The 13,513-nt window shown below is 49.9% G+C and overlaps 2 protein-coding genes across 2 annotated transcripts in view; both read left to right on the plus strand.

Annotated features, from left to right (window-relative positions):
* The first annotated feature begins 1,172 nt into the window (after positions 1–1,172).
* The window catches only part of GLB1 (galactosidase beta 1), a 64,816-nt gene continuing 52,475 nt past the window's right edge, over positions 1,173–13,513 (plus strand). Inside the window, exon 1 of the mRNA XM_028130559.2 lies at positions 1,173–1,337. Within this exon, the coding sequence (XP_027986360.2) occupies positions 1,266–1,337 (72 nt within the window). The 5' untranslated portion in view covers positions 1,173–1,265. The remainder of the gene's footprint in view (positions 1,338–13,513) is intronic.
* On the plus strand, positions 3,734–5,673 carry TMPPE (transmembrane protein with metallophosphoesterase domain). The gene has a single exon (XM_054729496.1). The coding sequence runs from the start codon at positions 3,734–3,736 to the stop codon at positions 5,075–5,077; it is 1,344 nt and encodes a 447-aa protein (XP_054585471.1). The 3' UTR covers positions 5,078–5,673.

The following is a 13,513-nucleotide window of genomic DNA, read 5'->3' on the forward strand; positions in this document are numbered from 1 at the left end:
TTCCTGCCTCAATTCAGTTAAAAATGCCTGCTGCGTATTGTCACCTGGGGTCTACAGGCTGGCGGGGGCGGGGGGGGGGGGGGAGGTAGGAAAGATTGATTCTGCCATTTGCTAAAGATTTTTTAAAATTTAACTTTATTTTGCAATAATTCAGACTTAGACAAAAAATAATGAAGAAACAATAGAACAAGAGAGGAAGGGAGAGGGAGCGAGGGATAGAAACATCAATGAGAGAGAATCACTGATTGGCTGCCTCCTGCATGCCCCCTACTAGGGATGGAGCCCACAACCTGGGCATGTGCCCTGACCAGAAATCCAACTGGAGTCCTCTTGGTTCTTGGGTCAATGTTCAACCCGTGTGGGCTAATGTTGCATTTCTAAGACTGTATCTCTTCCTTAAGGGGCACATGGCTGTGTTTTGCGCTGATTTGACAGATCTGCCTACATCAGCATCACAGGGCTATTGAGAAGCTCCAGTGCAAAATGAAAAGGTGAGAGGTGTCACTTTCATCTCAAAACCCAGCAATGAAACACAAATTCTGCAGATCCTGGTGCTTTGAAGGTTGGCATTTGGAATGATTTTACCATAGCTGAACCATATCTCTGCATTTCTTAGAACGGTTCTCAAACTTTAGCATGCACCAAAAAAACCTGCAGGGTTTGTAAAAATATAGATTTCTGGACTTCATCCTTAAGAGTTTCTGATGGAAAGTTCCTGGGGTGGGGCCCTGGGATTTGCATTTTTAACAAGTTCCAGCTATACAGTTGATCCAGGCACTACAATGCTCTGACCCCTAGTTTAGAGTTTTCCCGAGAATCCTAGGGCTGGGCTTCTATCTCGTGCACTCCTAGGGCGGGGTTAGGATTCTATCTCGTGCACTCAGGTTTATCTGGTCTCAACTTCCCCCTTCCGTCCTCTGAGGCAGCCGGGGGGCAAGGAGACCCTGGTTAAAGTCCAACCAACGGCCAGTTATCTAGCTGCTGACAGCGGGGCCTCCAGATTGCCTTTGCAAAGGGTCCGAGGCCGACTAGGGCCAGATAACGCTATCCTGTGTCACAAGGCTGCACGTGGCCTCGGGGCTGGTCCTGCGCTGGTTCCCCGCCCCCGGGTCAGCTGTCGCGGGGCGGAGCACGGGGCGGAGCGGGCTCGGGGACAGCGGGCAGGGCCGGAGGGGCGGGGCCAGGCGGCGGGTCCTCAGTCGAGTGACGCTGAGCGGCTGGCCCCGGCGCCGACTGTGGCGGAGCCCCGAAGCTGGAGGGTGGACATGCTGGGGGTCGATCGCATCCTTTCTCTGCTGCTGGTGTCGCTGTTGCCAGGGACGGCGCGCAGCTTTCGTGTAAGTCCACAGGGTCCCCACGCGGGGATGCATTGATAGGGGGACATGCTGGCGCAGGACTGGGCTGGGGCCACGGCCCAGGGGGGTCCTGCGGGGCGGCGGTCCTGGGATCCCGGGGTGCACTCCGCTGCCCGGCAGCCTGCGGGGCGCAGGCAGTAGACTGGCCTTCCCGTCGGGGGCGGGCCGGGCCGGGCGGGGCGCGCGCGTCCTTCCCGGTAAGCCGGTCGCTTGTGTGTGTTCCGCTCCGGACGCCGGTTTCGCTGGGACCCAGGTCCCCAAAGGTGCCACGAGGAGGGGGGGGTGTGAGATGAGGTGCGCCCACACCCTTCCAGCTTCGCAGTTTTCCAGGAGGGGGGGATTCTGAATAGCGCGCGTCAGAGGAGGAAGTCTTGGGCTCTGGCTTGGGGCGCCCTCCCTGGCCCAGTGTGTGCTCTGCGGGGCGCTCCGGAAGGAGAAAACGGGGTCAGGGGAGGCCCCCCCCCGCAATGGGAACTTTGGGTTCATTGCTTTCGAGACGTCCTCTTTCCAAACACCTCGTGCCCTTCTTTGCCACTCCCCGCCGCCTCCTCTTTTTGGCTTGGATTTCCCAAACCTTCAGGGTCTGGCGGTGGAGGCCGAGGGCGGGCTGGAGGCGGGCGGCAGGTGGCAGCCGGAGCGGCTGCGGGGAGGTCTGCGGGAGCGAGCAGGTGAGGGGGGACCCGCCTGACGGGAGAAGAACAGCAGGGAATTGAAACCGCACCAGCCCCTCTGCGCGGTCCGCCAACCAGCTCCGGTTCCTCCAGAGTCTGGGTGGGCTGAGTGCGGGCCACGTTTTAAGGAGAAGTGGTGGAAATTCGGGCCCATGGACTATTAAATCATACCCTTTGATAAAGGCTCAGACTAGTAACTTGCCTAGAGCAAAGCCACACATGTCCATAAAACCTAGAGGTGAAGAATCTTAAGTATTTGGGAACGCCTACTGAACGCATTTTAATGTAGAGCTCCTCTTGGGAAAACGCCACCGCATAGGGAGTATTTGCTGCCCTGTCTACTGGGGTCCGTGGCTCCTGTGCCCCAGATATTTTGGCCAGGAGGCCTGGAGGAGCCCCCCAGGTGAGAGCTAGCCCGCGGTGAGAACCATGGGGGGGACAGGGGCAGAGACAGATGTGTGCCGGGAAGACAGACCTTTATGGTTAGATGGGCTGTGGGAAGGGAGAGAGGTGGGTTTATGGGTGAGGACCTGGTGGGCAGGGCGGTCCCCTGGGCAATGGTTGCTCATCCAGCAGCGGGGTGCCCTCCGACTGCCGTGCCAAGGCCCGCATTGGGAGGCTGGCCTCCCCCCAGGAATTCTTCCATGTCTAAGTGTCCCTCCCTGGGCCTGGAGCTGAGGAAAGCTACCAGCGGACCGGCTTTCCGTGATTCCCTTGTTTACATTTATCTTTTTTTAAAAAAATATATTTTTAAATCGATTTCAGAGAGGAAGAGGGAGAGGTAAAGAGATAGAAACATCAATGATGAAAGAGAAGTATTGATTGGCTGCTACCTTCTGTAGGTCCCCAACCAGCCGGAATCGAACCTGGGACCCTTGAGTCCGCAGGCTGACGCTCCATCCACTGAGCCAAACCAGCTAGGTCCCTCGTTTACATTTATTTAGAACAGCGGTTCTCAAACTTTTAACTGTCCTAGAAATGAAAATTGAAAATATTTATTCATCTATGACATGTTAAGAAACTTACGTTTTTTTGGGGGGGAAAATAACAATGTTTCTCCCCAAAATTTAGGGTGAAGAGTGGTATTAGTTTTCACTTTTGCAAATCTCTTTCGTGTCTGTCTTAATCGAGGACAGTCGGAGGCTCATAACTGCTCCTGTATTCAGTGTTGCCATAGCATACGTCACGTAGCGTCTGAAAAGCTCCCCTGTGCACGCATGAGAGAATGAGAAAGGGGAGGGCAGTTATGGCTTAGTCTTACTATGAAAACAATTTTAACTAAATGGACCCCTGGAAGGGTCTCGCAGACCGCACTTTGAGAACCGCTGATTTAGAATAATGTGTTTCTTATTGTAAGAGAACTTCCATACGCCTTGTGGGAAAAAAACGTTAAGCATTCAGAAAACTGGAAAGAAGAAAGTGAAAACTGCCCATCACGTTACAATCCGTGGTGTCTGTACTGCAGTGATACAGTGTGGCCACGGATTGGTGGTGTGGATTCTAGGCAGGTTGGGCCCGTGTCAGTGGCCTTCAGGTTTTGAATGGGGACAAGGACGCTCTAACATTCCACAAAGCTGACGCGGGTTCCTGGTTGCAGGCGGACCTGACCTGACCTGGAACCCTCTCCTTGGCCACGGTCCTTTCTAAGGAACTCACCAGAACTCACCTGCACAGACCTGCCAGGGGACCCTCTTAGGAGCTGAGAAAATGGTCATCTTCAGGCAGCTCTCCCTGGGCGGGAAGGCCGCCCTGGCCGCCGGCACCGTCTTCGTGTCCATGATCATCTCCCGCTCCTACCTGTCTGAGAGCCTCGAGGTCAGGGCCTGGCGCTGGCTGTTCCGCCTGCAGCTGGCCCTGTTTGCCAACTCGCTCATGCTGATTGGCTCCCTCTACATCTGGCGTAGCACTGTCGGCAGCCTTAGCCACGCTCCAGCCTCACAGTCGGCCTGTTTTCGTCTTTGGAAGATGGCCGTCGTGGCCTTTCTGGCCCTGGCCCACTCCAGTTTCTTCACCATGCTCTTCTTGGTGGCCGAGGAGCCCTATCTCTTTTCCCTGGCCGCCTACTCCTGCCTCGGGGCGTACATCATCATGGTCTTCTTCCTCTGTACCCTCAGCGGCATGGAGCAGGCCTACCAGCTCCTGGCCTGGCGCAGTGGTAGGGTCGCGGGCAGCCTGGACAAGACAAGGAGGCTGGCGCTCAGGCCGGCCCTGGCCGTGGTGGTGACCGCCGTGCTCAGCATCGCGGGGCTGCTGAATGCTGCGCAGCCCCCCGCGGTGAAGACGGTGGAGGTGCCCATCCATCAGCTGCCCACCTCCATGGACCGCCTCAAGATCGTGCTCCTCTCCGACATTCACTTGGGCCCCACCGTGGGCAGGACCAAGATGGAGATGTTCGTGAGGATGGTGAACATGCTGGAACCGGACGTCACGGTGATCGTGGGGGACCTCTGCGATTCAGAAGCCTCAGTCCTGCGGACGGCTGTCGCGCCTTTGGGCCAGCTTCATTCACGCCTGGGCACCTACTTCGTCACCGGGAACCACGAATACTACACGTCGGATGTCAGCAACTGGTTTGCGCTGCTGGAGTCCCTGAATGTCAGGCCCCTGCACAACGAGAACGTGAAGATCTCTGCCACCCGCGCCCAGCGTGGGGGTGGCGAGGATGGCGACTGGATCTGCTTGGCCGGCGTGGATGACATTGAGGCAGACATCCTGCACTACTCTGGCCACGGGATGGATCTTGAGAAGGCGCTGGGGGGCTGCAGCCCGGACCACAGCACCATCTTGCTGGCTCACCAGCCCCTGGCTGCCAAGAGAGCCCTTCAGGCTCGGCCGGATATCAACCTGATCCTTTCTGGGCACACCCATGCTGGGCAAATCTTCCCCTTGAATGTGGCGGCCTATCTCCTGAACCCCTTCTTTGCTGGTCTCTACCAAGTGGCCCAGACCACGTTTGTATACGTCAGCCCAGGCACGGCCTACTACGGGATCCCCATGAGATTGGGGAGCAGAGCAGAGATCACAGAGCTCATCCTGCAGCGGGCTCCCTGAACCTGGCCCCGCCCTCATCCTCTGCCCTGGCCCTCATTCTCTGTCCCTCTTCAGGGCGGGTTGCCTGCTTTTCCCCCTCCAGCCTTTCCTGCCCAGCCCTGCGGACACAGCCTGGCCACAGCCTGGTTTGAACAGTGATTTGTGGTGGGGTTGCCTGGCAGGTTAGCTCTGTAGATGGCCAGTTGCTTTCTTATAATGCATTTGTGAGGTCACAAGTCACATGCGTAAGGACGGGCATCTGTTGTCCAGATGATGTGGAGTAAACCCCCCTTCTCTGCAGAGCTCCCAGGGATAAACTAAAAGAGACATGGGGTTGCTTGTAAGGGATGCCTCTAGAAAGCAGAGTAGGGAAGGAACGCTTGAGTGCCTTTCAAACCCTCCTAGGACTTAGGCAGTTGCCAGAATCGTTGATGCAGAGGTTTCTGGGTAAGGGGCATGTTGCTAGTCATCTGGGAGAGCAGGTGAGATGGAGGCCCCTCTGGCTGCTGGAGGAGAAGAATAACTTATTTCCCCCTTGGTTCTCTCAGAGTCCCCTCTCTTGAGAGAACTGGCAACACCTGCTGGAATACAGAGCTCATCTTATTCCAGACCTTGAGTGATGCTATTACTGTCTGCTGCTCCTGGGCCTTGGGCGGGGGAAGTGGGAGGGGGGGGGGGAAGAAACAGCACCTCGGTAGGTGATGGTAATAGTGCCCCATGGGGACTCAGAGGGTGTCTGCCTCCTTTTATACCATTGGGTGAGGTAACGGGGGACAGGCTGCTTTTCCCTATTTGGAGATGAGGAAACAGGCAAAGGGCATGGGCAACCTGACAGGGAGATTCTCGGGTAGAAACCACACCTAATACCTCCCAAAGAAAGTGTTCGTTTCACTATCTGGTGGTTCAGGATTTAGATAGTCACCAGAAGTCGGAGAACAAGGACCTAGAACCTGATGTTCTTTCAAAGTGGTTTGCTTGAGGCTAATTCCACTTCCCTTGTGTAACTACATGGGCTAGTTTCAGTTCAGTGTAGGATGCCTTTTTGTGTTAGAGGAAGAGTCAGGAAACTGGAGTCCCACCCCAGGCTTGGGTCTTTTTTTTTTTTTGGTGGGAAACGGGCTCTCTCTCCCAGGGGGGAAGTTGCATGGGGAGTGGCAGGCCCCTGTGCTCCAGCAGGGCCTTGAGGCCTTGCCTCTTGCTGGGCCCTGGCTATGGAGTGCTGGGACCATCCTTCCTACCAGTTACCTGGCCTGATAATAGAACTGTCCTAGGACTCTGGCCACAGAACCAGAGGGCCATCCCTGCTGGCCACTGGACCCACAGGAAAACAACCAGAGGTTCCCGGGACTGGCCCTGGTGCCAGAACCAAGAGACCCTTTGCCCCTGTTAGGAAAGGCCTCTCTGAGGAGACTGAGGACCTGGGCCCAGCGTTGACATTTTTGTGACCGAGAGTCTTTCTCTGTCGGGGACCACAGACACCGCTCTGACTGGAGAGGCCCGCCCTGCTGCTCACCGCCAGGCAGTCGGGCAGGTGACTTGACCTCCCTGAGCCTCGGTTTCCCTCACCCTAAAATGGGGATAATGATCATATCTACCTCAAGTCTGTCTCGTGGGGAGGGCCCTGAGACTTGGCGTGTGAGCTGCACGTGGCACAGTCACAATGGAAGCACTCGGTGTTGTTAATTTGTAAACACAGTGGGGCTTGCTAAGGAACTGTGTTGGGTGCGGGGTGCCCCAGGAGTTTATGGAGCAGACAAACCTGGGGGATGTGAGCGGGTCCCGTGTCGCCTGCTGCTGCTGGGCACAGTGATTTGTGGGGTTTGCTGTCCTCTGCCTGTGTTGATCTCTCCTGGGCACGCTCTGCCTGGTGGATCATGGGATCCTGAAGGACCACCCTGATTTCCAAAGTGTTGACAGCAAGCCTTCCTTCCAGTTCAGTGTGACTGATTCCTCTCCGTTAGACACACAACAGGCCCACCTTACCTGTCCAAGGAGTAGTCATGCGTGGCTTGTGTTCCATGGTGCGGTGGGAGGTTCCCAGCAGAAACGTCTCCGTTACCGCCCAGACAGGGCCCTGGAGGGTCGCTCGCCAAGGCACCATCTGTTCTTCCCCCATTTACCTTCTTCTTTGTTTATGGCTAGAGGAGGTGGAGAGAAATATTTACTGGGAGCTTGAAAATTCTTTCAATTTAATTTTTTTTAAAAAATATATTTTATTGATTTTTTTACGGAGAGGAAGGGAGAGGGATAGAGAGCTAGAAACATCGATGAGAGAGAAACATCGATCAGCTGCCTCCTGCACACCCCCTACCGAGGATGTGCCCACAACCAATGTACATGCCCTTGAACGGAGTCGAACCTGGGACCTTTCAGTCCGCAGACCGACGACGCTCTATCCACTGAGCCAAACCGGTTTCGGCTCAATTTAATTTAATTTAATTTTTTTAAAATCTGTAAATGCAAGTTAAAATGAAACGCTTTTAAGAGATTAACAATGGCATGTGTAGTGTAGATCCTATTATTGTAAAACTTCAGTACATTAGTCCCACTGTGATCCATTCCAAACATCCCTCCATCTTTTTTTCCTTTGTTGAAAACCTTTTATTGTGAACATTTTTAAATGTTCATAAAGTACACAGAACAACCTCCTGAACCTCCCTGGGCTCACCACCCAGCTTCAACAACTGTGACTGTTCTGCTGTTCTTTCTCATTTACCCCTGCCCCGCACTGTTTTTCCTTTTTGGCTGGACAATATTAAGCTAAACCTTAGAAAATATAATTTTACCCAAAAAGTACTTCCGTATGAATCCTTTCTAGAAAAGTATACACATAATGCTGTTATATCCAGGGAAACTAACAGTAATTCTTTAATATCATCTACTATCTTATCTAGTAGGAGGTTTGGGGGCTAGAAGCCAGGTCTTCTACTTCTCAATACAAGTGGGTTTTTTTCCACGGAGGGTTAAGCAACTGTATCTGTTACAGGTGAGTAACAGGATTCAAATACAGTTTACTGTCTAAACCAGGCGTCCTCAAACTACGGCCCGTGGGCCATATGCGGGTGTTTTTGCCGTTTTGTTTTTTTACTTCAAAATAAGATATGTGCAGTGTGCATAGGAATTTCTTCATAGTTTTTTTTAAACTATAGTCCGGCCCTCCAACGGTCTGAGGGACAGTGAACTGGCCCCCTGTTTAAAAAGTTTGAGGACCCTTGGACTCTAAAGAGTCAGTTGTTCCTGCTTATCTGAATTGTCTCCACCCCCCCCTCCCCCAAACTGGTAAAAAGCACACAGCATAAAATTTAGCATTTTAATGATTTTTAAGTGTATAGTTCAGTAGTGTAAGTATAGTCACACTGTTGTGAAACGGGTCTCCAGAGCTTTTTTATCTTGCAAATCTGAAACTCTATACTCATTAAACAATAGCTCCTCTTTTCCCCTTCCCTCAGCTCTTAATAACCACCATTTTACATTCTTTTTTTAAAAAAAATATGTATTTTTATTGATTTCAGAGAGGAAGGAAGAGGGAGAGAGAGAGAGAAACATCCATGATGAGAGAGAATCATGGATCGGCTGCCTCCTGCAAGTCCCCTACTGGGGATTGAGCCTACAACCCAGGCATGTGTCCCTGATTGGAATCGAACCTGGGATCTTTCCGTTCACAGGCCAACGCTTAATCCACTGAGCCAAACCAGCTAGGGCACCACCATTTTACATTCAGATGAATTTGACTCCTCTGGGTACCATATATAAGTGGAATCATGCATTGTTTATTTGTGATGGCTTATTTCACTTAGCATCATGTCCTCAGTGTTCATCCATGTTGTAGCATGTGACAAGACTACCTTTCTAAGGCTGAATAATATTTCTTTGTATGTATATATCACATTTTGTTTATCCATTCATCAGTGGACATTTCGGTTGCTTCTGCTGCCCTTTTTTTTTTCTTTTTTCTTTTTTGTCTACTGTGAATAATGCTGCTGGGAACATGGGAGTGCAAATATCTCTTCAAGACCCTGCTTTCTATTCTTTTGGAAAATACCCAGGAGTCAGATTGCTGGATTACATAGTAGTTCTGGTTTTTCATTTTTTGAGGAACCTCCATACTGTTTTCCATAGTTGAACCATTTTATAATCCCACCAACAGGGCACAAAGGGTCTGATTTCTCTCCATTTTCACAGAACTAGTTATTGTTCGGGTTTTTTTTTTTTGTTGTTAGTAGTGTGAGGTGATAACTTATTGTGGTTTCGATTTGCATTCCTCTGATGATTAGTGGTGTTGAGCTTCTTTTCATATGTTTTCGATCATTTGTATATCATCTTTGGAGAAATGTCTATTTAAGTCTTTTCCCCATTTCAAAATCAGGTTATTTGACTTTTTGTTGTTGTTGAGTTGTAAGAGTTCTTTTTCTATTCTGTATATGAACCCCTTACCAGATAGGTGATTTGCAGATATTTTCTCTCGGCCACAGATTGTCTTTCCCCTCTACTGCCCTTCATGTGCAGAAGTTTTTAGGGATGCCCCATTTGTCTGTTTTCGCTTTTGCTGCCTGTGCTTTTGTTGTCGTACTCAAGCAATCATTGCCAAGCCTAATATCATGAAGCTTATGATCCATTTTGAGTTAATTTTTTATTTATTTTTTTATTTTATTTTATTTTTTGAGTTAATTTTTATATCTGATGTAAGATAAGGGTCCAACTTCATTCTTCTACACGTGGATATCTAGTTTTCCCACCACCATTTGTTGAAGAGATTGTCCTTTTCCCATTGAATGGTCTTGGCAACTTGTAAAAAACCATTTGAGAAATACTTTATATTTAAATTTTTTATTTAAAAATAAAAACTATACACTTTTTTTCTGACATGAAGGGGCAGAATTAAGTCTGCAAATGTCTGTGAGTCCTAGAGGATTGGAAACTGGTCCCAACTGGGCCCATTTCTCCTCCATCTGTCATTTCCCCTCCTCTTCCATCGTAATTTACACTCTTTACCCACAGTCCTTTGGGATGCTCAACAAAAATCTTTGCAGAGTAAGACAGACATAAATTAGTAAACGAAATGAATAAAAATAGAATGTAGCAGCTCATCTACAAATTTTCCAGATCCATATCGATTCTCACCATTCCCTGTGGTGGTTTTGCTTCTCTAGCCTGTCTTATGTAATGGTGTTTCCATGACATTTCATGTGTGAAAGATACATAGATCTGAAATAGTTCAAGTTTGTGTTCTAGTCATCTGAAATATCCCTTCTCTTTCTCTTTGTTCTGTGAACTGAAGGGTCTGGGAAGCCCATGGTGTATAAAGACTCACCCACCCCTGTCTTCTCCCCTTAATCCCTCTCCTGTCAACCCTGGGTGCTAGCAGCCTAGGAGGCTTTGGGCTCTGTCACCTTAGAGCTGAACAGTTCAGGTCAGGAATTCTGTAGGCTTTTGGGTCTGTAGGGTGAGTTGAAAGGGTTTAGTGGATGGAGATCCATTGAGTAAGTGCTTACCAGCATCATAGGGAGGGACTTGAGGACACATCTTCACATAATCGGCATGACCCATAACCTGTGTTATCACAGAGCTCCTTTCATTTCTTCATTCTAGTTGAGGAATGTGCACAAGTAATGCAAATATAGTATTGTTATTCCCGAGGGTTAGGAAACTTGGGGAATGTTCACATTACTTGATGGTGTAAATATCAGTGTTATGTTTCATGGTTGGTTTGCTTTTTAATGCTTATTTACTACTGAAAGAATCTAAATTCAATAAATACCTTACAAATGTTATGTTGGACAGTATTAAGTCCCTAATGTGTATTTGGCCTGAGGGTATTTTGTTGATACTGCTGTGTTGTTGTTTTCACCTCCAGTAATATATGTATTATGTCCACGAGGGACCTTGGGAAGACGTGGGCTTGGCCTTGCTTGGGATTGATTTTTCTTTACATGTTTTCTATGGTCTCATGCACTGTAAGTACTGATGCTACCACACCCCTGCAAGTGTGAAATAAAACTGGCTCTTACGCACTTTGTCCCAGTGCCAATTAATTTAGAAGGGGTGGAATTTGCACACAGGGCAAATTTTACACTCTTTTCATTTGTGGGGAATAGACTCTGCATTCCTCCCTCACATTTCTTGATCTCCTTCTGTTGGTGGTGCCACAGTGCAAAGATATTAAGGATGCTGACCCCTCTCTAATATCCTTAAAGGTCATCGTGGAGCCATGAAGTGGATTTTCCCTGTTAACCTTGACCATGACAGTCACCAATTGGAAGCTGTCTCTTAGGTGATGCTGCTTCTGTGGCTCTCCCTATCTATCCTCTCTGTCTGCTTTTCTATTTTTTTTTTCTTCTTTGTTTGTTTGTTAATCCTCATCCAAGGATATTTTTCCATTGATTTTTATTTTTTATTTATTTATTATTTTTTAATATATTTTATTGATTTTTCACAGAGAGGAAGGGAGAGGGATAGAGAGTTAGAAACATCGATGAGAGAGAAACATTGGTTAGCTGCCTCCTGCACACGCCCCACTGGGTATGTGCCCGCAACCAAGGTACATGCCCTTGACCGGAATCGAACCTGGGACCCTTGAGTAAGCAGGCTGATGCTCTATCCACTGAGCCAAACCGGTCAGGGCTCCATTAATTTTTAGAGAGTGGAAGGGAAGAGGAAAGACAGAGAAAGAGAAAAACATCTATGTGAGAGAGAGACACATCGATTGATTGCCTCCTGCCCGTGCCCTGCCAGAGATTGAGCCTGCAACCTAGATACGTGCCCTTGACTGGGAATCAAACCTGCGACCCTTCAGTCCTCAGGACGTCACTCTATCCCCTGAGCCACACTGGCTAGGACTCGGCCTGCTTTTCTAAGCTTCAGTTTCAGAGACTTGTCATTGCTTCCCAGGTCCAAATAGCAGTTTGCTCACTTACAAACAAACTGCATTTGATCCTTTATATATCAGACCAGAGGGACAGCCTATGGAATGTCCTCACAGTCAAGGTCTCTGGGAGAAAGTGGGGCAGTCAGTAGGGCCCTGGGGCAAGAGAGAATGTGTCCTGCTGTCCTGCTCACTTACAAACAAACTGCATTTGATCCTTTTTATTGATAGTTTTGACAAGTTTAGAACATTAGCCACAAACCAAATGCCAAAGGCTCTGTTGACTGTTTCTGGTAACCCTATCTGCACCCACAGGGTAAGTGGCCACATCATCCACCAGGATCTGTTTTCCACTGGGGCTCACAGGTCATTTGCATGGCGTGTGATGGGGATGTCCTGTGAGTCTTTGTGGAGGGGACACGCTATCTGCTATTTCAGGAAGAATTGTGGTCTTGCTTCCGATTCATCTTGAGTGGAAGGGGTATCCAGTTCCAGGACCTCCACTCAGTCCTGTCCTTCATAGTGGCTCTTACTCATGGTAAGGGCTCTGGGGGTTGTTAGGCAAGGTACACTCAGGACCAGTGAAGTAGCCATCAGGTGGGTCCTCTGACTTGTTGGACCCACTGTGAGAAGGACTTGCTGCCAAGACTCCCTCTTCCCCCTGGCCTCCCGAAGAGCGATAAGGGAGAGTGATGGCGTTTCAGGTCCTCTGGTATCAGTATCAGCTCAGACCATACCCAACAATCCTCAGAAGGTCTGGGGGTGCCACTTTCCTTAGGACTCGAGTACCCTAAGTCCCACTGGGGAAGGGATGGGGACTATTGCGTGTATAGTACTTGGAGTGGCATCGCAGGACCCTCCCTGATGGGAATCCATCCAGCCCTTTGTTCAGTCAGTTGGCTGTCAGAGCTGGCAACTGGGGGAAGGGATCAATTTTCCAATGCAGGAGCTGACACCAGCCTTTGGCTCATGAGTTCTTGATTTGTTTTTTCTTGTTAGACACATCAAGCAACTTCCTCGCTGGTTGCCCAACCATCTCACCCTCTAGGAATGCTATGGTTTATGAGCCATTGCTTAAGATGGCTATTGGCCAGCACACCTGGTTTGCCGCTCTGGCCTTGCTGGTCATTGTTGTCATGATACCCACCTGCTCCTGATGGTTAGATGGCCCCTCTTTGATGGTCAGAATCTCATAATCCCCAAACATAGGGATCCCAGGGCCAAGGCAGCATCTTCTATCACCCTTTTCCCACAGAGGACAACACGCTCATCGGCTTCTCAGAAATGCCAGGTTCCTCCTCCCTGGGGCATTCCTCACTGAAGGGAGTGTCCTGGGGAAGTACAGTCAGATGGTGGCTTGTGAGCCATCTCATACCTTCCTCAGGATGCCAACGCAGTCCTGGCATCTCCAGCTCATTTCCTGCAGGCCAGTACCAGGTCCAGGTTCTGGAGAACCATCCTCACAGCACAGGGCGGGTTAAGGTGCTTTACCAACATGCATGGAGAGTGCACCATGTCAGCAAACTTCCCTCTATCCAGCTTTCTATTCTGACCCCTCCAGGTGCACTACCAGTGTCTCCGCGATTAAGTCCTGA

This window comes from Eptesicus fuscus, chromosome 18 (genome assembly GCF_027574615.1).
Source record: "Eptesicus fuscus isolate TK198812 chromosome 18, DD_ASM_mEF_20220401, whole genome shotgun sequence".
NCBI classification, from domain to species: Eukaryota; Metazoa; Chordata; class Mammalia; order Chiroptera; family Vespertilionidae; genus Eptesicus; species Eptesicus fuscus.

Excerpts from the sequence above, each read along its gene's own strand:
- TMPPE (XM_054729496.1), top strand. The coding sequence starts at position 3,734 with ATGGTCATCTTCAGGCAGCTCTCCCTGGGCGGGAAGGCCGCCCTGGCC.